This window comes from Dermacentor silvarum, chromosome 1, assembly GCF_013339745.2.
Source record: "Dermacentor silvarum isolate Dsil-2018 chromosome 1, BIME_Dsil_1.4, whole genome shotgun sequence".
NCBI lineage: Eukaryota > Metazoa > Arthropoda > Arachnida > Ixodida > Ixodidae > Dermacentor > Dermacentor silvarum.
The window spans coordinates 154116776-154139627 of NC_051154.1; the positions used below are offsets into that span (position 1 = coordinate 154116776).

Sequence of the window (22852 nt, forward strand, 5' to 3'; positions counted from 1 at the left end):
CGTCATAAAGAACCGAACATAACCCAACAAAAATGTCAGTGTTTTAAGAACTGTGCCCTTCCCGGCTTTATTTATTTATATTTTGTACAGCGACTGTACCTAACAGTAAAGCTACTGAGCTAAGCGAGAATCCGACGCAGTCTCCTTCTCTCGAAAGAATAGGAGGGGGAAAAAAAGTCATTGCGAGGTACTACAATGAAGAGAAACAGTAGAGCCAACAGCCGCGTGAAAAGGCGCCGCAGCAGCACAAGGTGCAGCGAACGGTTCCGGGCCGCGACTCCGAGCGCGCGCGCAGCAAATGCGAACGTAATTTCTTTAGGGCCATCTCGGGCGCAGCTCCATTTTTAAAGTGTCAATGTCCCGAAAATTCTCCCGGCTGAGATGCCAGAGCCACTTTATCTCGAGCCCCGACGGGCCTCACCTGCGGGAGAGGCCAACCAGGCGTCGAGGTGAAACAAAGCACACACACACACACAAACACAGCCGGGAGAAGGGAGCGGCATTCGCGTAACGTGCCGATGGAAACGACTCCGGGGGGAGAACAAAAAAAAAAAAAGAGCATTAGAAGAGAAAAACAAAACAGGAAGGTAGATGGGAAGGGCTCCACCACGAAATCCTCCTTCCCTTTCGATATCAAATTTCGGCATAATAGAACTGCTTATACTCTCACCCGTATACGCTTCCTATTCGTCGCCGCAGGTTCCGTTGCCGGGTCGGTATTGGACGACACCGCAATCGTGAGGAAGGAGCAGCAGGTAACGGAGACTCCATTACGCAACACACGGGTGGTGAAGTCGACTCGTCGCGGAAGAAGCCAAAATGAGCGAGACAGCGGAGGAGCGGGAATCCGCGGGACGGAAGCGCGTGCTCGGCGACGCACGCGCAAGTCAGGTCGGGTGTCACGCTCTACGAGCGGAGAAGGGCAGTGGCTTCGCCGTTCCGACGCCAAGAACCCATACCGACAAGCACAGGGGTCGAACACAACCTTGCATTTGTTCCCCTCGCGGACGGAAGAATAAAAACAGGCAATTTGTTGCGTCACTCCGCACCTGGTACGCAAGTTTTAAAATGCTTTGTGTTTTCACTCATACGTATAGATTTGTTACGTGGAGCTTTCTCTCTCTTTCTCTCTCGATACATTTTTTTCATTTACTCTCCCTTTTAAAGTTTTCTCTTCTTCTCACTTTAGAGCTTTCTCTTGTTAGCTATGGTAAGCTCAGAACCGGCTCCTCACAGCGAAATATCTCGTGATAGATAACAAGCTTTAACTGCAGCAACGACAAAAATCGACGACTTACTTATCACCCGACTTTGGGAGCATGAGGCCCCGCAGGTTTGATTAGCGGCCGCGGCGGCTGCATTTCGATGGAGCCAGAATGCCAAAAATGTTCGTGTATACAGCGCTTTGTGTGCACATTAAAAAAGCCTAAGTGCTTTTTTGTGTTTTTTTTTTTTTTTTTTTTTTTACTTGCAGTAACTTCAATGGAGCTTTAACTATTCCTTATCTTTACTTGTTAGGGGGGAGGGGGGCACTGCTAGCAACATTTCAAAGCACAGTGTTTCAAGAAGAACGCGTCTAATTATTAACTACGCGCAAAATGCAATGGTACTTTCCTTTTCCAGTATAGGGTGACATGGGTATACTCTGAACTGATCTGATGAGGACTTGCAGCGCTAGCAAACAGAAGCACTTTCATATGCAGGAAAACCGCTCTCGCTAGGTCCCGTGCTGGCATCCATAATTCGTTCAAGCACATTTTTATTAATTCTTATTATAATCTCTAGAGCAGTTGCTTGTATGCCAGATATGGCCCCTTGCGCCACTAAACCCTACACATCATCATCAGTTGTTTGTATGACACATTTCGAGGCAGTCAGATTTTATTGCACCCCCTTTTTTGTTTTCTCAAATAACGAAAAATTTTTCCCAATTTGACACAGTCATATTCGAATTTAACGCTCAATCCAGGCAATATCGAAACCGAGCGTGCCGGGAGCGCCAAAAAGGCGGCCCCACTATCACATCAGATGCAGACGCCCCACGACAAAAAGCGCAACGCAGTTTGAAACTGAACATCGCGGCCAGTCTGCAGGCAGAAAGAGATACTGTCCGCATTGCCTGGAAAGCATCTGCCGCGACGTGCCGTATCAGTATTTGCTGCGAAATGCTAACATTCAAACTTCGTCACGCACTTCGTCACGGAGCGTTTCCGTCTGACGTAATACCGGGGGGCTGCCTTTTCTTTGCTGCCGGCACGCTCTGTTTCGATATTGCAGGAGAGTGGATAACCGGGCCAGTTGGTATAGAGTCATAGTTGTTTCGGCATTGCCTGGATTGAGCGTTGAAATTCGATAAGGAATATATCGCATTAGGCACGATTTCCTGATCATTAAAAAAGAAAGGGGGAGGGTGAATTAAAATGTGACAGTTTCCAATTTTGCCATATAAAAACTGTCTCCAAGGTTCAAATCAAAATGTTAATCAAGAAAATTTTGTTGTTAGTCCTCTGAAACTCGCGTTATTAACGGCAAAGTATCTATAAGTAACGCTACGCTCATATAGCTTTTCTAAGAATCTGTATAGTCTAAAAAACCGGCTGAACCCATCCCACGTTGACTGTTGACGGTAATTCCTTTCGCATTGAATCAATATAACGACACAACGTATTCGCACCATCGAAACGAGTTACGTGTGAGGCGCGTACTGCATGATTCCTCTTTCGCGCTTCCTACTAAAGTCCCTATATAAGAAAAGTACAGCCATCCTTTGATCAACGCCGCTTCTCTCTCTCCTGTATCTCCGATTGGACGATGATATCGCGCGCTTTCGCTTCTTTATATTTTCTTTTTTTCCGCCTCAGAGCCATGTTGAAAGTCCTCTGCGCAGCCGCAGTCGCCGGCGGCGGCGCGCGCCCGGCCTGAAAGCTTCAACGCGGACTTTCTAGGAGCACCACCGTCGAATTGCTTTTAAAAGGAAAAAGTAAAGAAAAAAACAAGCGCTTTAGGAGAGGAGGCGGCGGAGGAAAGAGAAGATGGCGGTACTTTTCGCATATAGGGACTTCCTACGACCCCTCGGCGCCATCTAGCGCCGCCGCCGCGAAGCCTGCGCGTGTCCTCCGAAATGTATGGCGCGCCGGGTCGTGCGGACGCTGATCGTTTATCGCGCTACTTTGTGGACCCGCTGTGCCATCTATAGTGACACTGCCGAGATGTTCGCGCGTGGGGCGCCGGGGCCTGCGAATGCCGAGAATCCTTGCTTCCCGCACACTCTGTGACCCAAGTTGGCGAGAGGGTCGTTGAAAAGCGGCACATAGCGAGTGCATTCACGGCGCGGCTCGCTAAAGCATTGGCGTGAAAGGCGTTCATCGAAAAATGGCACATACCAAGTGCATTTGTGGCGGCGTCCGCTAATGCGTCGGGTTGGTGTCCTTGAAAAACCCTCGTGACATGGGTTCGATTACGCTCAGTCAGCATCGGATACATTTAAGGGATCTTGTTCGTCACTGTACATGCGGCACATTCCCAGTGGCACATACCGAGTTACCCAAGTTGGCGTCAAAGACGTTCATTGGCACAGACCGAGTAGCACATGCAAAATTCTTCTTCTTTCTGGGGTGCAAAAACCAGTTCTGATTATGAGGCACGCCGTAGTGGAAGGCTCCGGATTAATTTTGACCACCTGGGGTTCTTTAACGTGCACTACAACGCAAGCACACGGACGTTTTTGCATTTCGCCTCCATCGAAATGCGGCCGCCGCGGCCGGGATTCGATCCCGCGACCTCGTGCTCAGCAGCGCAACGCCTTAGCTGACTGAGCCACCGCGGCCGGTCAGCACATACCAAATGCTCCAAGTCGGCGTCTAAGAGTTTTTTTCCAACAGCGGTACGTACCCAGTCCCGCGTCTACAGTGACTCATGTCGGCGTGAAAGAGGTTTGTTACAGCGAAGTACTTAAGTACACATTGTCACATACTCAGGGACCCAAGTTGATCGAATGCTTGGTTTCGAACCCTGTTACCTCAGCACAGCATCCCGATGCGCCACCCATTCGACCATAGGCCACCCAGTGACCTAGGTAGGCAGGGCAACGGTTAAATACAAACATACATAGGCAGATACAAACATACACAGTTGTCCCTCAAAAAGTGCGTGCAGTACCCTAACAATGCTAACGCATTAAAAAGCACACCCAATGTATATCTTAGTTAGCACCGCGAGTGGCGACAGGATACCATTGATCCGATATCTATATTGTGGCAAGCCCTAAATAAGCCGACTTCCGGCGTGTTTGTAATTCGCCAAAATTAATACCGAATCCTTTGAAGGATACCTCCCAAATTGCCGCAATACGTTGACAATAAAATGGCAACAATAGAAGACCATGTTGCACGCGTAAGGCTGAGTCAGGACTCACTCACTTACTCTCTCACACACACACAGACACACGGCGCGCTCATCTCACACAAACACGGCGCACTTCTGCATTGCGAAAGCAGTAGATGCCTTCAACTCTACATACCTTGCGATATCTCTGAGCCGCTAATTTTCACGATTCAGGCGGTTTCGAAAAAAAGTTGTCGCAGTTTCACCTGAAAGGTGAAGCATCAATTGCGATAGCAAATTTGTAGAGAGCTATACGGAGTAATGATATTAGCTTTATCAGCTGTATAAACTTGGACATGCAGCAGCACCGGCAACGCGCAGAACTGTTGTCGACGCCGTCGGCGTTTTGCCCGCGTTCGCTCAAAATGCGTGCGGCGTTGGTGACTGTTGCCGAAGCCTCTGATATAAATAGGCACTTGGTGCCGCAGCTAAACGTCGCCTCCCTTCCCTCCCCCTTCCTTCCCTCCCCCACGGCCTCTCGCGCATCGGAAGAAGGCGCGTTTGCTCCACATATATGGTGATTGTAAAGGAGGAAAGAGACGCCTACTTCTGCAGCCCTTAAGCAAGCACGGCGCGGAACGCGCGTTTGTTCTCCGCCGTGCGTTCACTCCCCGTGAAAGAGCGCGTCCCTCGCGCATGCTCGGTGACATCCCTGAGACAAATACCCTATACACGGATGCTGCTCGGTGCCACAACGGGTATTCCGCGGTAGTGCTGGATGGCGCTGAAACGTTTATTACGGCCGCCTCCTTACGGAATTCTACACCTGGACACGGAGAAGTCCTTGGACTAGCGCTTGCTGTGCGACACGCTCTCCAGATTCCTGGGGAGGTGTATATCCTAACCGATTCCCAGCAGGCATGCCGCGCCTTTTTGACGGGACGCGGCTTCTCCAAGGCGGCTCTCCACATCCTACACCAGTCCCCAAATACAGACACATCTGCCCCACAGCGCATCCACTTGCTCTGGACTCCTGGCCATGCCTCACTGCCGGGTAATGACCGCGCACACGCGGTCGCTCGAGAAATTACCCTCCGAGCTGCCCGGCATGACGAGGATCGTAGTCCAGATCAGGCGGGCTCCCCACTCACATACAGAGACGTATTAAAATACTATACACGAGCTAGACACACCATGGGTCCGCCGCCGCTGTCGTTCTCGCGAGAGGAAGAGGTGGCGCTCCGCCAACTCCAAACAAACACGTTTCCCAATCTCCTCTCCCTACATAAATTTTACCCTGACCGCTACGCAGACTCTTGCCCGGGCTGTAGAAGCTCCCCCACGGCGTTCCATGTCACCGTGGAGTGCACCGCAAAATTATTCCTCCCCCTGCCAGTCATCTTGCACCCCTTCCGCACCAAAGAGCTGTGGGAGGATGCCCTCCGCGACGGGCCTCCCGAGGTCCGCCGGGCCCTAGTTCAACGGGCCCGTGCTGTCGCTGAGATCGTTCTAGGGACCCCGGACTAGGGGTCCCTCCCACACTCTTACTACCTTTTATTTTTGCAATAAAATGTTTACTCTCTCTCCTCGCGCCCTTTCACTCGCACATACAGCGTTCGGCGGCGCGCGGTCACGATTTCATCTCCATTGACGTCATACGGAACCTCACGGCGACGGCGACGGCGACGGCGACGCCGACGGCAGAAATCTGCTTTTGAGTGTCCATATAATTGCTATCGCAATAAAAGAAACTGCAGTTTATGTGTGACAGCAGAAAGCAGACGAAACATATGCTTCAAGAAGTGCGGTTGGCGCGCCCAATACCCAGAGCATGCGTGAAATGAACGAGCACGAGCGGCAGCCGAGCGAGTCGGAGCGAGCGGCGTCCTGGCCGTGACGTCACTCGCGAGAGGGCGCCACTCCAACTTCTCCGCGGTAATGGCCATTTAGGATATCAGTCGAAATATCTCTGTATTAACTTCTCCTAATCTTGTAATAAAGTTTCCTTTTGATCGATTGATTGATTGACTGATTGAAATCTCGGTTATGGTCATGCGTTCCTCTTATAAATGTGCTCTCAAAAGCCCTTGACAACGCATTTATGTCAGTTACAATGTGTTAACACCATATTACAATGTGTAGGGACTGCCCATTCTTGACATTCCCTTTGACAAGATTTTCCAGATTTATTATTAGTGACGCGAGGGATCCGGCTGCACATAAAAAAAAAGAACAAGAGAAATCTACGTTCTTATTGCAGCGTATGGCATTTCAATCCTTACAACACCAGGTCCCAGCCCTCAGTGAAGCACGCGCGCGTCTAATTACGTCATTGCACGTGCGTCGGGATGCATAACATGTTTCTATACCATTCCGTCACTTCAACGGGAATCACTGTGGTGCAGTGGTTGAAATATCTGGCTCTAAAAAAAAAGTATCTTCCTATGCAGCTATATTCGGTTGGCTACGGAGGTAACATCGTTCAACAAAAGGTTGATAATACGATAATAAAGTAAAACATAGGGTGCGAACAATCTGCCAAAATTTTGTGATAACTTACTATGTATTCCATATTATGATATGATGCTTTCTGCGGAGAGTCTCTCGAATCGTATATAAAATGTTTACAAGTCATCGAGTCATAACTTCGAATACCGCCGACAGAGAAGGATGCGGTCCAAGGATTTTTTTCCTCTTTTAAATGACAGACACATATTCTCAGCTGAGGACTTCGTTTACGATCGTATGAATAGCAACCGGAATTTAAAAAAAAAAAAAAAAGAACACTGCGGATGAGTGTTTACGCAACTGGATGTTTCCATCGACTATGGTGAGACGTTAAGTGCAATAATTATCAGTTTTTTTTATTTCCCTCAGTGTCTTATTGGCTTTAATAATTCTGCTGACAAACAGAGCTGCTTTTTCAGGGACAAAAAGCCAGCGGGTTGCACCGACCCCCCCCCCCCCCCCTCCGCCTTTTTTTTTTATTTTCGTTACTTGCGTTTGCAGTGTTTCAAGTTATCGTGGCAATTCGTGCAGTATCAGTGTATGCGTTAGTACGTGGTGAGCTTCACTATGGGGGTTTGCTATTGTGAAACCGAAGTAGAACGCACGGGCGAATTTAGACGTACTGGATGGTGACACATCTATAAGTGCATCGTGTTCTCTGCCAGTCCGCGGGTGCAGATTGTAGGGTGTCGAAAATGTCTACCTGTCGTCAAGTATAGCACATCAAAGGACCTGTTGCCGATCATGATGTTCAAAATATCGCACTAGTAGTTCTTCAGCTCAAGCTGTGCAGCCCACCATCAGAAAACGGCAGCATGAGGGATTCTGGAGAAATTGAAAACCAAGGGTAGTAAGGTATACTTCCTACGGAGCCTTTTCTCGATAAAAAGACAGCGAAGCCCATATAAGCGAAGTTCGATAAGGCCCTCACAGGAGCTATTTGTACTATAGCGGTACGCCTAGATCAATTAGCAAAAACAGCAACTGCAAGATTACTTTTTTTTTAGTTTTTCATACATGCTTTTCTGGAACCACGATGAAAGATAAAATGGAACGACAGGATGGTGAGCCTGCTTTGATGCCATCAGCGGAAAGTGTGGCTTGTTTTTCTTTTCGTTCCTGCTCTTTTTTTTTTTTTTTTTCTACGGGCGGGCGTTTCTGCAGTTTTCGTATATTTGTTCGATTTTTCAATAAACATTCAATCGATAAAAACCACCTTGTTCTGAGGCCCTTTTGTTTCTTGTTCCTTGCTTTTCAGTACTGCACTTTATTAATCATGTATTACGAACTCGCCCAGCAGCATATACCTCTCAGAGGTTAGGCGTAGCTACTGAATAAAACCGCACGGATTTCTGAAAGTACGAGCTCGCGCACCCGTTCGCACTCCGTGGAAATAGGGGCTCGTTCTGTTCTGCGTGCTGCCCCCAACATCTATGGATATACAGATGAAGTAAAGTGCCTGATTTAGCGTGATAAGTCAGCTTTTGCCGATTATCGACGAATGGAAATCAGTCATTCCGTCATGTCAAACGTCCTGGGTGAAAGATATGATCCTACGTCGCGCGACAAGCGATGCATGTTGAATTTCATGCCTAGAGGAAAGAACATTTCGGGTACTTCAGACTAGAGCACTGCATGGGCACGGGCTTACCCGAAAGCCCGGGCCCGGCCCTGCCCAGGGCCGGGTAGGGCAGTTTTTTCACGGGCTCGGGCCAGGCTCGGGCACGGCATGTGCTTTTTGACCCGGGCCCGGGCCGGGCTCGGGTTTTTTGACGCGGGCCCGGGCCGGGCTCGGGCTTTTTGGTGGTGTGATGTAACGTGCAACGAGTTATCCTCGCACGTCTAGACTCTGAAAAAAATTTCTTTTTCGGTCTCGGGCCGGGTTCGGGCCGGTCCTAAGGTAAAGGGGTGGCGGGCCGGGCGGGTAACGTAGATTATTTTCCGGGCCCGGGCCGGGCCCGGGTTTTGCCATAAACCTTTTGGTCGGGCTCGGGCGGGCAGCCCAATGTAAAAACGGGCCCGGGCCGGGCCCCGGCTGGAAAAATCGGGCCGTGCAGTGCTCTACTTCAGACCACTCAAGTTGATATTGCGCAACCTGGATGAAATGGTGTCTGGCATAAATTATTACATCCGTAGAGTGACATGAACCCTAAGTTCAGATTTGCATGAATTCACCTAATTATATTGCACAAATTATGATTTATTTCTGTTTGTTTCTTCGTTTTGCCGGTTCCTGCTTCAAGAATTTGTTTGCTTTTTTTTTACGCAATTATATTTCTTTCTTGCTTTCTTTTATTGAAGCATGCGGGAGACCGCTTCATGTCGTGATTTTCCGGCGCTCGTTCCGCTCTTGGATGCATTCAAAGCACTTTAAAAACAAAAATAGGTGTTTACGTAAGCGGTCATGCTTTCAGTTCTAATGCGGATCGGTCGAACTATGACAGTCGGATTAGCTCTGAGAAATTAAACGTCTCGCGTCTGAAAGTTGTGATTTTTAAGCGCCGACAAGGCGTGGGATTCTATTCACTTAAGACGACAGGACTTCAACACCAGCGCCCCACAATTCTTCGTTGAGAGAAAAGTACGCTTGAAGTCACCGTTTCCATAAGTGGCGCTGTTCTGTTCAGAGACCTTTCATCCCAAATATGTAGAGAAATGATGCTAACGGCACTGACTGCGACGGCAGATAGTGCGTATAGCACATGAACGCCACGCAAGTTACTGACGAAGAAAAAATTGAAAGTATGGGGAGCCATGTGATATGCCAAAGATGAACCCGACTTTGCCACGCATCCGTTTCCCGAAGACTGCCCACATTTCAGGCCGACTACAGCCGCCTTCACCCCATATTTTAGAGGGTACTCAGTCCGCCTGACAGATTTCCTCGGGCTGTTATTGCGAAAAAGAAAGAAAGAAAGAAAAAGTGTCAAAAGCATGTAATTGTTATGGTAACCCACATAAATTACTGTTACGTCAAAAAAAAACAAAAAAAAGAAAACATGCAGATCTCCACGCACTGTGCAACTGGTGCAAGCGAGGCTTCAGTGAGCCGGTATGCCGAAACAGCACATTTCGATAAAAGACGCGCAGCGGACTTGAAACGCGTTCAGCAACCGTCAGCCGAGGCAGCGGAGAAACGCGACACAGCGCCACCAGCGACCACGCCGCTAAAACCTTGGGGACGCCCCAAAACTCTCCCGCGAGAGCACGATAGAAGTAGGCGTGCGATTGTGGACTAATGATTAGGCTGCATGTGCTGGTACTTTCTCTGCTGCTGTTGTATTGCCGAATAGCTCCCGCACGGGACAGTGCTCACATAACGAATCGGTTTATATACATAGCCGTGTGCATACTACCACTACAGACGTACCAGTGCCCGGCTCTGTTCTCTATGGAATTAGCCCCATCAGGTACATAAGCCAATAAGCCGCGAAATTATCGGTGTATTGTATTTTTTTTCTTTATTTTGACCTTTCAAACAACATTGAAACACTTTTCAAAACTATATCTCTCAGAGCTTATAAGTTATATACACTATGGGACATATGTGTCCCTATGTACGTTAAAGGAACCGAACAATTACCTGGGCTTAATTCTTAGCTCTTTCCACCGTAAGACTCCATGAATCAATTCCTTGCGGTATAGGAAAGGACAAGTGAAATTGCAAATGCTGCAGCAGGGAAATGTGGGGATTTCAAGCGTTCAATTGGAGCAATCCGTGCACCTCTTTCGCGCGGGAGCTTTTGTAATTTAGTGTGCAGGAGTGTCTTGCCTTGCACGCGTTCTTATGCGCTTTCATACCTTTTCAAGACTTGTGCTTCGATCTCGGCTCAAAAAATTTCCCAAGGAATCCATGCGACCGCTTGGCAGAACTGCAGGGAGGTCAGAGCGGGCATAGTGGGCTCGTCAGCTTGTAGTTTGACGTACATAATGTACGCGATGTTTACTTCAATTTCCGGGAATTCCGAGAACACTCGGCGGTAGTATTTAATTTTTGACTTACACTCTACATCGTAGGTTACCTTCTTTGAGCTGGCAGGACGTGATTGCTCATCAAAAGGATAACAACTAGAAAGGTATTTATTTCTTCTGTCGTTCGCATTTTTCTTAGCATAACGAGTGCTTTGTTTCACAAGCATTTTTTACAAAGCTCTCCGATTTCATACCAGAAAATATTTTTAGTTTTATTAGATCCGCTGGCTGCTTGCACGGTGGAATACACTTTATTTCTCTTTGTTTCACGCCGAAATAAGCTGTGAATCGCCGTTTTGCACGTCCTCTTCTATTCAATGACCCTTTGATGGAACACGTAATTTTGGGAGGAGTAATTGCAAGATGTTTTGCTGACCTTCCCTTATTGGCTTTATCGGTGGCTTTGAATGTTATGGCTTTTCTGGGTGTTTCGCGTCGATGCTGCACTAACGTTGTCAACATATTCTTCGTCAAGCTGTAAAACAGACTCATCATCGTTGTCATGAAACAAAATCTTAGAGAATGTTTTCTTCCGATATGAGGAATTTCCATTGTTTTCTCGGCCATAATTCCGGAAAAATAAAAGCTTGTATCTAAAACAAACCAGGCTACACGTAAAGGCATAACGTATACAAGTTTACTCATTTCAAGCGGCTATTGGAACATGAAAGTGCCGCCCTCAAGCGAACGCCGCCAAATGGCATCCAGAATTCCGTCACGGTACACAGGGACACATATGTCCCAACACCTCTTTATCGCTAAAAAAGTACTTTATACTCGCCTGATGTCAAAAAGCTTGGTTTTTTACAAACCCTTGATAACGACACTTTATATTCCACACGTTCAATTCCTTTATTGGTTAGAAGATTTTATAAAACATGTACTTAATGCGGCGGCGGTAAAACGCACCTTTGAGGTGCGACTCCACCCACGCCTCGTCAGTGTTTTGTCGTAGATTTGTCAACCGAAATTATATATTTCGTTAATGGAAGCTGTTTAGTTCGGTCAATTGCCCTCAACAGGTTTCTAGGCGTAAAACGTATTTATCGAGACATGGTTAAGATTCGGGGACACATATGTCTCATGTACCTTAAGGGGTTATGCAATTAAAGCAATAAACGGTACCTAAATATCCTCACTGCAACAAATACACGCCTTCAAGCGCATGATTTCTTGATTAAAGCGCAGCTATCTTTGCCTTCTTCTTCGTCTTCTCGGTCTCACCGAGTAAAGTGTGCCCATCCGGGAGACGCCGTCACGTGGGTCGCTTGTGGGGGTCTCTGCGTCTTGCCGCGCAGGCACGTAACCGTTATGCTGTAATAGGCGGTGCAGATTATGAACAGCTTTACAGCATTTCACTAACCGTTTCACAAAGGAACCGCTCTCAATAGACTCCAACATGCGCTTTGAATCTGCATAATTTTATTTTCTGCGCTTGAGCTATTCGGCAAGTCAGTGGCCGCCACGGTCAGCAAGGGCCGGAGGGGTTCGCGAAGAAACTTCGCTTTGGAAATATTGAAACTCGCAATTCACCACGACGAACCAGCACCAGCGATGCGAGTGAGCCGCTTGCAAGGCTAAGCCGCCGACTGTTTACACTAGAATGATTGCATGCCCTAAGGAATGGCAGCAGCGGGAATCGCCATCATAGAAAAGCAGAGCACTACAGGCAGACAATTCCAACAGTGAGACCGAACAGAACGCAAGCCGGTGGTTTGCAAACGATCCAGCGCCTCGTCAACCCACCCAGCGATTCCCACTACACCTTCGAATGAATTACGAACTTCGGAAGCAGCTAGGAGACACTCCTCTAAATGTCCACTGCACTCGCTCGAACACTGTGTAAAATATATCGCTAGGTTTCGGAGAGGCTCTACGGTTAAATCCATAAGCCGGAGTATATCGCGCTTTGTAGCGAGCCCAGAGGCTGTGTTTTGTAAAGATTATTTTCTTACTCCGCTCCTATTGAGTTTCTTATCATCTGTCTCGCTGATTGGCCGATCCCGACGATAGCAGGGGCGCGCCTTAAGTGCGAGCCAATGACGAAGGTCAAAATAAATGAAAAATGAAAAACGTTACAAAATACAGCCCCAGGACACCAAATCAAATTGTGTTTGATGTCACTGCGACTCCAATGTTATAGAGCTATGCCAGAGATTGCATCGGCAGCTGAACCATTGCCGGTAATTCTCGCAAAGCTATAGAGCCGTCTGGATCTACCAACGTCTCCCTGCTCCTCCTCCCCGCAAATGGTAGGATTTGGAGCAGATAGGAGGCAGGAACGAAAAAAGAAAACACGACCTGAAATCTGCCATAACAAGAAATACGTGAGTTTTTTTTTTTTTTTTTTAGTTTTTTGCTTTTTTTCCCTCAACTGAACCAAAGCACTACCTTCGCGTTTGATCCCTCAAGACAAGCAACGCCGAAAGAACAAGCAACTGAAATAAAGTTAGTGATATCGGAGAAAGACAAAAAGAAAAAAAAAGAAAACCTACTAAAAGGGCTCAGAACTATTTGCAGGCAGCATAAAATCGCAACGCACATTTCTGAGGCTATTTAACTTTTTTTTTTTTTTTGTTACAGGTGTGCGAGAGTCAAACAAGCACAAAATGAGAGACGCAGCAAAGAGAAGCGGTTCCTTTTTGTCAATAGATGACAAAGTCCGTGGACAGTGAGGAGAAAAACCGAATAGCAACATACGCCTGAAATCTCGGGATTTTGTCGCCTCCCGAGACGCGACCTCAAAGAAACCGGTGCGACAGGAAGCCAAATGCGACAAGACGGCATATCCACAGTGTTGACGTATAGGCAACCCTTCGGAGCTTATCTACTCGAAAAATATAAACAAGAGGCCAAGACATTAATAAATGTTGGAGTGCCTGCATACAAGTAATTTGAGTGACTGACTGATTAAATGATTGATTGTAATGTTTCAGATGCAACACATGAACACACGGGTCATGAAAGGCGCCGTAGAGGAGGGCTCTGGATCGATTTTGGTTTTCAGGGGTTCTTTACCACGCTCACATAGCTCGGTACACAAGCGTTTTGCATTTTGCGCCATCTAAATACGGCCACCGCGGCTGGAACTCTAACCGGCCACAAGATCATTACGTGGGGTGATATACCTACTCCTACCCATTCGTTCACTAAGACTTCCCAAAATCAGACTCATGCCAGTTCACTCGGGTTCAGAGACTCACCAATATATATATTGGTGGATACGATCCCACAAAGCGGAGAGGGAGCAATGTGTATCACCAAATAAGAGCGCAGACGCACGGGACGAGACGAATAAAAGAGAAAGCTAACAAAAAGAGGAGAGAAGGCAGAATTCGGCGGCCACCAGGTGCAGATCCCGACGCCAATGGGAGAGGAGCCCCAGCAGGGGAAAAAAGAGAGCCCACAGTCAAGAATAAAAAAGGGAAGCGGTACATCAGAGAGGAAACGAACGGCGGCAGCAGAAAAGGACGGGAACAAGAGGCAGGCCAAGCGCAGAGCGAACGAAAGCGCTCGATCCGAAAGAAATCGAACGAGCGAGGGCAGCTCGGAGAGAAGGCGGCGGCGGCGAGGAGGGCAGAGGAGGAGGAGGGGGCGCTCGACGGAGAGACATGCCGCGAGGCCGGGGTGCCGAAGCCAGAACCGCCGCAGCCGCGGACTGAATCAGGTCGGCAAGGACTTCGCGTTCGGATAACATCACCACTGCCTCGGCGTGCCTCGGCGCGCGCTTCACGGCGACGACAACCGGGCTGTCCCGGCGGGCGCCTTCAGCGACGGGCGCGCAGACGGCGTGCAGTCTGTGCCGGACACGGTTTCCAGGACCTGTGACATTCCTCAAGTCGCACGGATGCGGCTGTGCACGCTTGCGATGACACGGTGCAGCCTCGCACTGGCACTGGTCATGTGCCTGTGGCAACTCGGCGACGCCGGTTCTTCGGATAATGATGCTGCGCTGGGCCACGTGGTTCGCGAACTCCGTGCCGAGTTGCAAGCCCTACAGCGGGGCCGCGACCAGGACCGCGCGGCGTTGCGGCGGCTCGAAGAACGGCTGGCAGCCACAACGCCGTGGACGACGAGCACCGCGCCTGCAACCACGGCGCGGCCGCCCCGGCATCACCGGCCGCGGCGGCAGCACGAAGAGCAGCGGGCCTTCGCGCGGTCTCTGCGCGTGCTCGAGCAGGAGCGTCAGTCACTGGACCAACTGGAGAACCAGCTGAAACGCGTGCGGAGCGACCTGCAGGAAGTGGCGCGCGAGCGGCCGGCCGACGCGCAGGCGCTGCTGAGGGCCGACTTGGACCGGCTGCAGCTGCAGTTGGACGCCCTGCGTTCAGGACAGCGCGACGAGGTGTCGAGGACTGAAGCGCGCGACCGTGCACACCGTGCCTCGGTGGACTGGTTGCGCAGCACCGTCGATCAGATCAAGGCCGAGCTCGCCGAGTTGTCGCGGCAGGACAACGTGACCGTGGCGCTGGGCTTGAGCCGGGGCTTCGAAGGCGAGGCGGCACGGCTTAGGGCGGACCTGGCCGACCTGCGAGACCAGCTGCAGGCATTTCGGGCGACGCAACAGCGGTGCGAGGCCGGCGCCGCTCAAGCTGCAGGAGAGCGGGCCGAGCTCCGGGCACTTCTCCAGAGGCAGGCAGTCCAGCAGCGACAGCTGACGCAGCAGGTGGGTCTCTCAGCCCTTTTATAAAGAGCGCTGGCTCAAGTCACTATACGCCGCCGGCTACCGTGACTTGAGTCAGGGCGCATAAATTGCCGCCGAGGCCCCGTGCCTGACTGCCGGCAGACCAAAGTCATCTCACGTGTACCGCGTACGCGTGCGATGTCGGTCAGTCTCCCGCTATAGGCTTAACAAATTCCTTAGATGTTTACTTCACCTAAGATAAAAGAAGAATTTACCGCCACATTATCACGGTGCAAATTTAAACAACACACGGACGTTAGTTTTCTATCTGTCTTTTTCATTCATTCTTTCTTTTTTCTTCGTTTTTTCGTACGCATGGCGTTCATGTGCAGACAACACAGTAGCGTTCGCTCGGTTAACGTAATGCATTTAGGAATACAAGTCTAGTTCCCACTCACGAAAAGCCTGCAAGTGTCAATGCGGATGTCAATATGAACGCACGTAATGCCACAAAGGCCTCACCCCAGTATGCTTCCGTCTAGTATATTTGGCCATCTATATGATCGAAATCCAGGCGACTCCATTCACGTACGATAAGGTAGATGAAATATGCCGTTTCAATGTACAGGCCCCGCTTTCATCATCAAGCCGCGGGCTTGCTTTTCAAGAATAACTCTGTATACACATGCATGCACGAACAGGCACTAAATAACATGGAGACATAGAGTGATCAACAGTAAAGGCAAAGGCTCAGCGTAGAGCCAGCGTTTCGATAAGAAGACCTGTTTTCGTCAGGGCGCAGACGCGTCGTCTTGACGCCGCACAGAGAAGCGGTTGCTTTTGTTCAATGCAACTGTTGATCACTCCCAGAATTATGAAAACTCATGCCAAAACGAGCTCTGTGGACGTCCGCGAACTGGAGATACAGAACCTCGTTAGGCGTAGCGCGGGTACGGCAGCACGTTAATGCGCATCTGAAAGAGTAAGCACGGTTCACCACGTATTCATGCGTTGCTGACACGTTTAGCAAAGCGGCACTTCTTTCACTCTTCAGATCGTGCCTGTTTCCTGTTCTTCCTAGTGGCCCCGCTGCGTCGCGCTGCCTATTTGAATAATCAACAATACGGAGATATGCCTACTTTATATACAGCTATATAGACTCATGGACCATTCGGGAACGTGGCAGACAGCTACGAGCCCGCAAAAGGGCATATTTACGGCGGGCACAAATTTTTTTAATGCTTTAACTTAGCCACACTTACTCCAGACTACCACTTCACCTTTCTCTATCCAACGTTCATGTATTTAGCACTCTGAGGCCGATTTCACGAAGTTGTGCGTTGGTAAAAACTCCTTGTCGTTGGCCGGCCGTCTACGCTAACAAAATGTTCGCTACACAACGATGTGCCGGCCCCTGTTCTTGCGAATCGCTCTAGTGTACGAACTACTTGTGAACGCGCTACGGGCCCGTTACGCATACAGTTCGTACGCCAAAGTACGCACGAACACGAGCTGACCACTCGTGCTGCAAGTATTATATAGCGAAAGCGGCAGCCCAAGGACAGTCCTTACTAAACCACAAAATAACACACATCCGGACCTTCGCCGAAATCGCAGAGTTAAAAAAAAATGTTTCATCGTTGTAGTTAAAAAAAATGTAGGCCACAACTTAGGCCACTGCTAACTCTGTAAGTATGCGATATTGTGATGACTGTGACATTTCGACAGCTCTGCGCGCGTGACGGGCGACCTTGGACACACTCGTCTATATCATAGAGACGTTTCTTTTGCTCGCACCTCTTACAAACTTGCGATTGTGTGCACACTGTGACACGCTCGCGTGCGCTCAACACACCTCGCTCGAGATTTCTGTTAGATACCTCCAAAGTGGGTGAAGTCCGCCTAAAATTCTATTAATGCGTGACTGACGGTGAGATGGAACCTTTGTCTTCCAGCACAGTAGCCCAATGCCCTAACCATTGGGCCACGGCCGCACGCATGCTTCTATCGCGCCAAAGTCGCGTTGTGAAAGGCCTGACGCGTGCGTCACGTGCCATTCTTCGCTCATTGGAGACTGCATGAACTGCCTGGGATACTGCACTGCTGCCTTCAGGATCGGCTCCCCATTTTATGTTGGATACCTGTGGGTGAAGTTTGCCTATAATGCTTCGCATTAAAACAGCGAAGCGAACGTCGGCATGTTTTTGTACGTGTGCACAACAGAGAAGATGGATTTATGTGTCCGAGTTGTATACATCCTCGATGACAAAAAATCAGCTGAGGTCAGACAGCTTTACCATGGCGCCGTAAAAGAAATTCGCAAAAAAAGAACTACTGCGCCGCGCCGAAAACGGAGCCTCACCGTTTTACGTGCGCGCCGTGGCTTCTTGACGGCCGCAAAGGTGAACGTTGGCAATATTTAGCGTCACGCACTGCAGAACTGACAGACATTAACTGCGCAGGTAGTTACTTACAACATTCGCAGAGAAGAGGGCGCCACTACTGCTCTTGTTCGCGGGAACTTGGCCCTCACATCCAAAATCTTCTTTCTGGGGTTTTACGTGCCAAAACCACGATTTGATTATGAGGCACGCCGCAGTGGGGGGCTCCGGATTAATTTTAACCACCTGGGGTTTTTTAACGTGCACTACAACGCAAGCACACGGGCGCTTTTGCATTTCGCCTCCATCGAAATGCGGCCGCCGCGACCGGGATTCGATCCCGCGACTTCGTGCTTAGCACCGCAACACCATAGCCGCTAAGCCACCGCGATGGGTCCGCACTGTAACTACAGTGAATACATGGCGCTTCAGTTGATACGTACGATAATCGCTATAAACAAGCCACGCGCAAGGTGCATTAACGGTACTATTACAACTGCCAGAACCGCACTAGAAGACGTTATGAAAATGCATCAACACACTGAGTGTATATCACTAAAGACCTCAGTAGTTAAATGACCTCCTAATTGAGCCACATCCACCCTGGCCAACTAGCAAAATGGGACGCTCTTTTACATTTCATCTCTCACTTATATTTCCCCTATTATTCCTTTCCCACAATGCATCGTAACCATTTCCTTTCCTTCTTCCCAAGAGGCCTGGTGCATTGCAAGAGACCTCTGGTTTCCTTCTTGCTCAATAAACGCTCGAAACGTTAACAACACCAAATGTATTCGAACTGATTAAAACGTAAGAGAAAGAGAGAGAAACGAAGAGGCAAAGGTAGGGAGATTAACTAAGGACGTGCCCGGTTGGCTACCCTATACATTATAAGAAGTAACTTTGTCATTAGCTCATTCAAGTGGCCGTGAAAATTGGGAAAACTTTGAATTTAATTTGGAAAGTGTGGGTTGTGCCACGCGCAGTTAGCTGAAATTCATCTAAACACAGCACCGAGCATCCTGCGTCTTCAGGGATCTAAAAACGTTAAACACATGTTCTGAGCTACAAGTGCCCTAATAAATAAAACGCATGAACTGTGACCGGTTCATGCGTTCTGGTCAATTAAATGTCCGTTGATGCATTTTTTATAATGTCCACCCGTGAACAAACGTATAAGGACCACAGGCTTGCCAAAAAAATTGAATTTATTTGTAATTAAGATGCACAAAACGAAACCGACGAGTGTACTGCAAATTTCGCAATGCTAGACTTAGACCGCAGTCCTCAATTTGAAGTCACACTTATAGGCGGAGAAGAAAATATGCTTTATTGCAGAATCTGCGGTCTGTATACTTTTGCTCAGGGAGTACGCCATCGTGGCCGTGTTGATTGCCATAGAATGATACGCAATTTTTATCTCCATTCATTCGATTATGGAAGTCGGGAAAAAAACTGAGTTTAAAAATGGATGCATGCCAAGCTCCTTAAGTACAAAAGAGTTCACGCTACTGTGCAACGATACAACTCATCATGCGCACAGAATTGGCGTTCGCAAAATGCAAATCGCACCATAAAAAAAGAGCAACACGCATAATATGTGACACGTTTCGACAGCCATTATTAATAAGCAACGATATTCGTTCAAGCATCTGGCGTGCCTTATATTTGGACACCTTCGGACTAGTCGGCTGCAATACAGTTTACGTGATCGTGCTCCTTTGTCGCTTCTAGAGTGCCGGGCGCCACTTCACAGTCTATACGTGTGCTCCCACAGCAAGGTTCCGACGTGTCACTTTGTTAATTGGGCTCAAGAGAGAAATAGTCATATTAAAATATTAAATGGGAGTGGGGCGGGCATAAAGAAAGAAATGCGCACCGCCCAAGCCGTCAAACTTTCTTCGGGCGAATGGATGTCCTAGATTGCGCGACGCGACTTGGCTTTCTAGGGTGTAAGTGGGCACACGCAAGTGTGCCTCTTCGAGAAGACTACGAATGGGAGCGATGGTAGCTAGTGGGGGAAAAAAAGGAATTAAATAAAATTGCCGAGCGCCAGCCATTACTCCTTGTCGAACCGGGAGCCGACACGTCCTGCTGTATACGGCCATCGCGAAAAAAAAAAAAAAAAAAGATTCAAGAAACACGGCCATGCCATCGACGACGGAGGGGCCCACGATGAGCCACCAGGCTACGTCGTCCCCCCCGTTGCGGGCCGCCCCGCGCGCGTTCGAGCGGCAGCTGGCGTCCGTGCGCGGGGCAGCTGCGGCTCCTCCGCCTCCCCCCGCGCCCTAATTGGGGCCGGGCGGCGGAGGAACAGCGCCATATCACCCAGACTTGCGCTTCCTGCCCCCGTGCGTATACTATGCTGGGGGTCATCGGGCAGGGCCAGGGGCTCTAAGCTTCCTTTGCACGTGTCCCACCCACCGCCTGTCCCGCCGGGGCTCTTGCGCAGCCGGCAATTTTCCTGCGTGCGCGCACTCGCCTGCAGAGCCACCTACGGCAGCTACTGGCTCAACTGAGGTCGCAACGAACGCAGTTATACGTGTGCAACGACAGTGGCGTCGCAACACACAGCTTTCAAACGAGATGAAGCGGAACAACTGCGCTCCAGTGGCAGGATATATTCCACTTGACCGAAGAGCGCCAGAAGAGGCAAAGACGGGGCACCAACATGACTATAGTGAACGAAAGCAACCGACGGAGCATGAGGAAAAGATCAGCAGACCTCAGCCATTCCTCCGGCTCCGGGGCCACATTCACGAAGCTCTTCGTTCGTAAATGTTCTTTGTTATTGGCCGGCTGCCTTCGATAATACGTTTAGCATCGGGATTGGCTGGAATTCTTACGAACAATTATAGCGAAAAAGCATTTTTGTGAGCTTTGTGGAGCGATCGCCAAAAAAAAAAAAAAAAAAACGTTCACTCGCTCGTTCGGTCGTTCGTGCGTTAATTCGTTTGCTCGCTCGTTCGTTCCTTCGTTCGCTCGTTCGTTCATTTGCTCGTTCGTTCTTTCGTTCTATTCGCTTATATTGACAATCATCGTCGATGGTTTCTGCACAATTTTTTCTTTGACGTATGGTGAAGATGAGGAGGTGGTGTGATAACGACGACGATTACATACACAGCAATCTTAGCTTCGAGCTCTTGACTGCTGTCGCGGTAAAGAATACTTTTAATGCCAGTGGAGAGCGACTCGTGAGTACCAACAAAGTCAAATTATCCTAAGTAGATGTGAAAAGAATCTGCGCTAAGTTTGTCAACAGGCGTGAAAAAGTCATGCCGGAATGTTGGGTATCTGGAGCCGAATTCGCTAAGCTTTTCGTTCGTAAGCGCACTTTTGCCACTGACCTTCGCTAATGATATGCCCAGCATTGGCTGGAATTCGCTCTTACGAACCCTGCTGCGCGTAAGAGATTTTTGTTAATACAGGCCCTGTTTCTATTTTTTTCCAGGAAAAGAAATTCTAAGACAAACGTTTATAGGCCCGCATTCGCAAAACTTCCCTTGCACGAGCATTTCGTCATTGGCGGGTGTTGAAATGCCCGCCACTCATGATAGCAATTGGCTTGTTAGCGAGACGATCGCTTCGGCGATGCCAGATCCCAGACAGCAGTACTTTTGTATAAGCCTAGAATGACTCCGCCATAGAATATATAGTTCGGCAATACTGTGAAACATTCGCAGCACGCAAAGTATGCCTTTAATCATCCAAAGAAGGGCAGTAGACGAAAAATACTCATTATGGTCTTGTCGCAATCACAAAATCAGCACGACCCACTATCCATCATGTGTACTTGGCAGACATACTGAACAAGGCTTCTCGGGGACGAAAGGCTGAATAAATTGGCACTGTCTCTACGTGTGTAGGCCAGATAACTCATGAAAATAAGAAAGGATCGATCACCTTTTCGAACATTATATGCGTGGTGTGCTTTAGAATAAACTCGGCATGTCCGTCTCATTACCACGTGCTGTCGTTCATGTAGATCACACACGAAGTGCTGTGCGGGCACAGACTGACACCTTCTTAGATGTTCACATGTTCCTAATAGTTCAACGTAGTATAATAATCTACACTACATGCGTTACACAAGCACGAATTATAATAGCGCTTAGCGTTTGCGTCCATCCGTTAGCCGTTCGTCACGAAGCTTTTCAGAAGTCCTCAAACGTTCGCAAGCGCCCCAACTACAAGCAGCAGAAACAAGGATGGAATAAGAAAAACGAAAAGAAAATGAGCTTTCAAAGTTCGTCCGCGTTCTTCGAACCCCGTGAAGCGAGACTGCGAAGCATAATTCTCTGCATCACCGCCACTGGAATGTCAATGCACGCGCCACTGTAAAGTACAGGATTTCTCGAAGACCAACCAATGCACCGACGCTTGTTGCCGGTCGGTTTAAACATCGCTCAAGAACACTGGGCACGTGACGATGGGCAGCCAGCCATAAACCAAGCGCGCTGCCCAAAGCTACGGAAGAAAAAAAGAATAAAAACGTCGGCAGCCCTGTGTATACGCTCGGAATAGCCAAGCAGGTCGCTAAAAGCAACGCGCCGGCGAACCTGGCCACTGCTGCCGTTGTGCCGGAACCTCGGGCGCAGAACGAAGCTACGAAACGCAGCGCCTCAACCGGGCTCGTCCATCCGAACATCGCACGCACGCACAAGAAGGACGACGGACCCACCGCGCCCATGGCTCGCGGCAGCGCGCGCATACACACATACAAGAAGAAAAACTGCGAAGGCGCACGAAGGGGACGCTTTTGTGTGCACGGCATTAAAGTACGCTAAACAACAGAGAGCAGAGGCCGAGGGAGAAAAAAAAAACGCGACTTGAATTTCAATTTCTCGCTGTTGTCTGCTGCTGCTGCTGCTGCCCTTGCGTGGCCCGTCCGGACCCCGAGCGAGCAAGCAAGCGGCGGCGGCGTCTTGAGCGCACAGCTCCATTTCGGTCCGGCTTTGTGGTGCACGCAGGCAGCGCGGGACGCGATTTGTTCATTGCTGCGCTGTAAGCTTTGTCCTCCAACGACGACATTAAAGAAGGACTC

General features: G+C 49.2%; 2 protein-coding genes across 5 annotated transcripts in view; one reads left to right on the plus strand and one right to left on the minus strand.

The window, feature by feature from the left end:
• The window catches only part of LOC119436262 (uncharacterized), a 694308-nt gene that overhangs the window by 388353 nt on the left and 283103 nt on the right, over positions 1-22852 (minus strand). The gene's annotated exons all lie outside the window — the stretch shown is intronic.
• Positions 14471-22852, plus strand: part of LOC119436263 (protein scabrous) — a 52088-nt gene continuing 43706 nt past the window's right edge. The window contains exon 1 of the mRNA XM_037703061.2: positions 14471-15469. Coding sequence (XP_037558989.1) covers positions 14651-15469 — 819 coding nt within the window. The 5' untranslated portion in view covers positions 14471-14650. The remainder of the gene's footprint in view (positions 15470-22852) is intronic.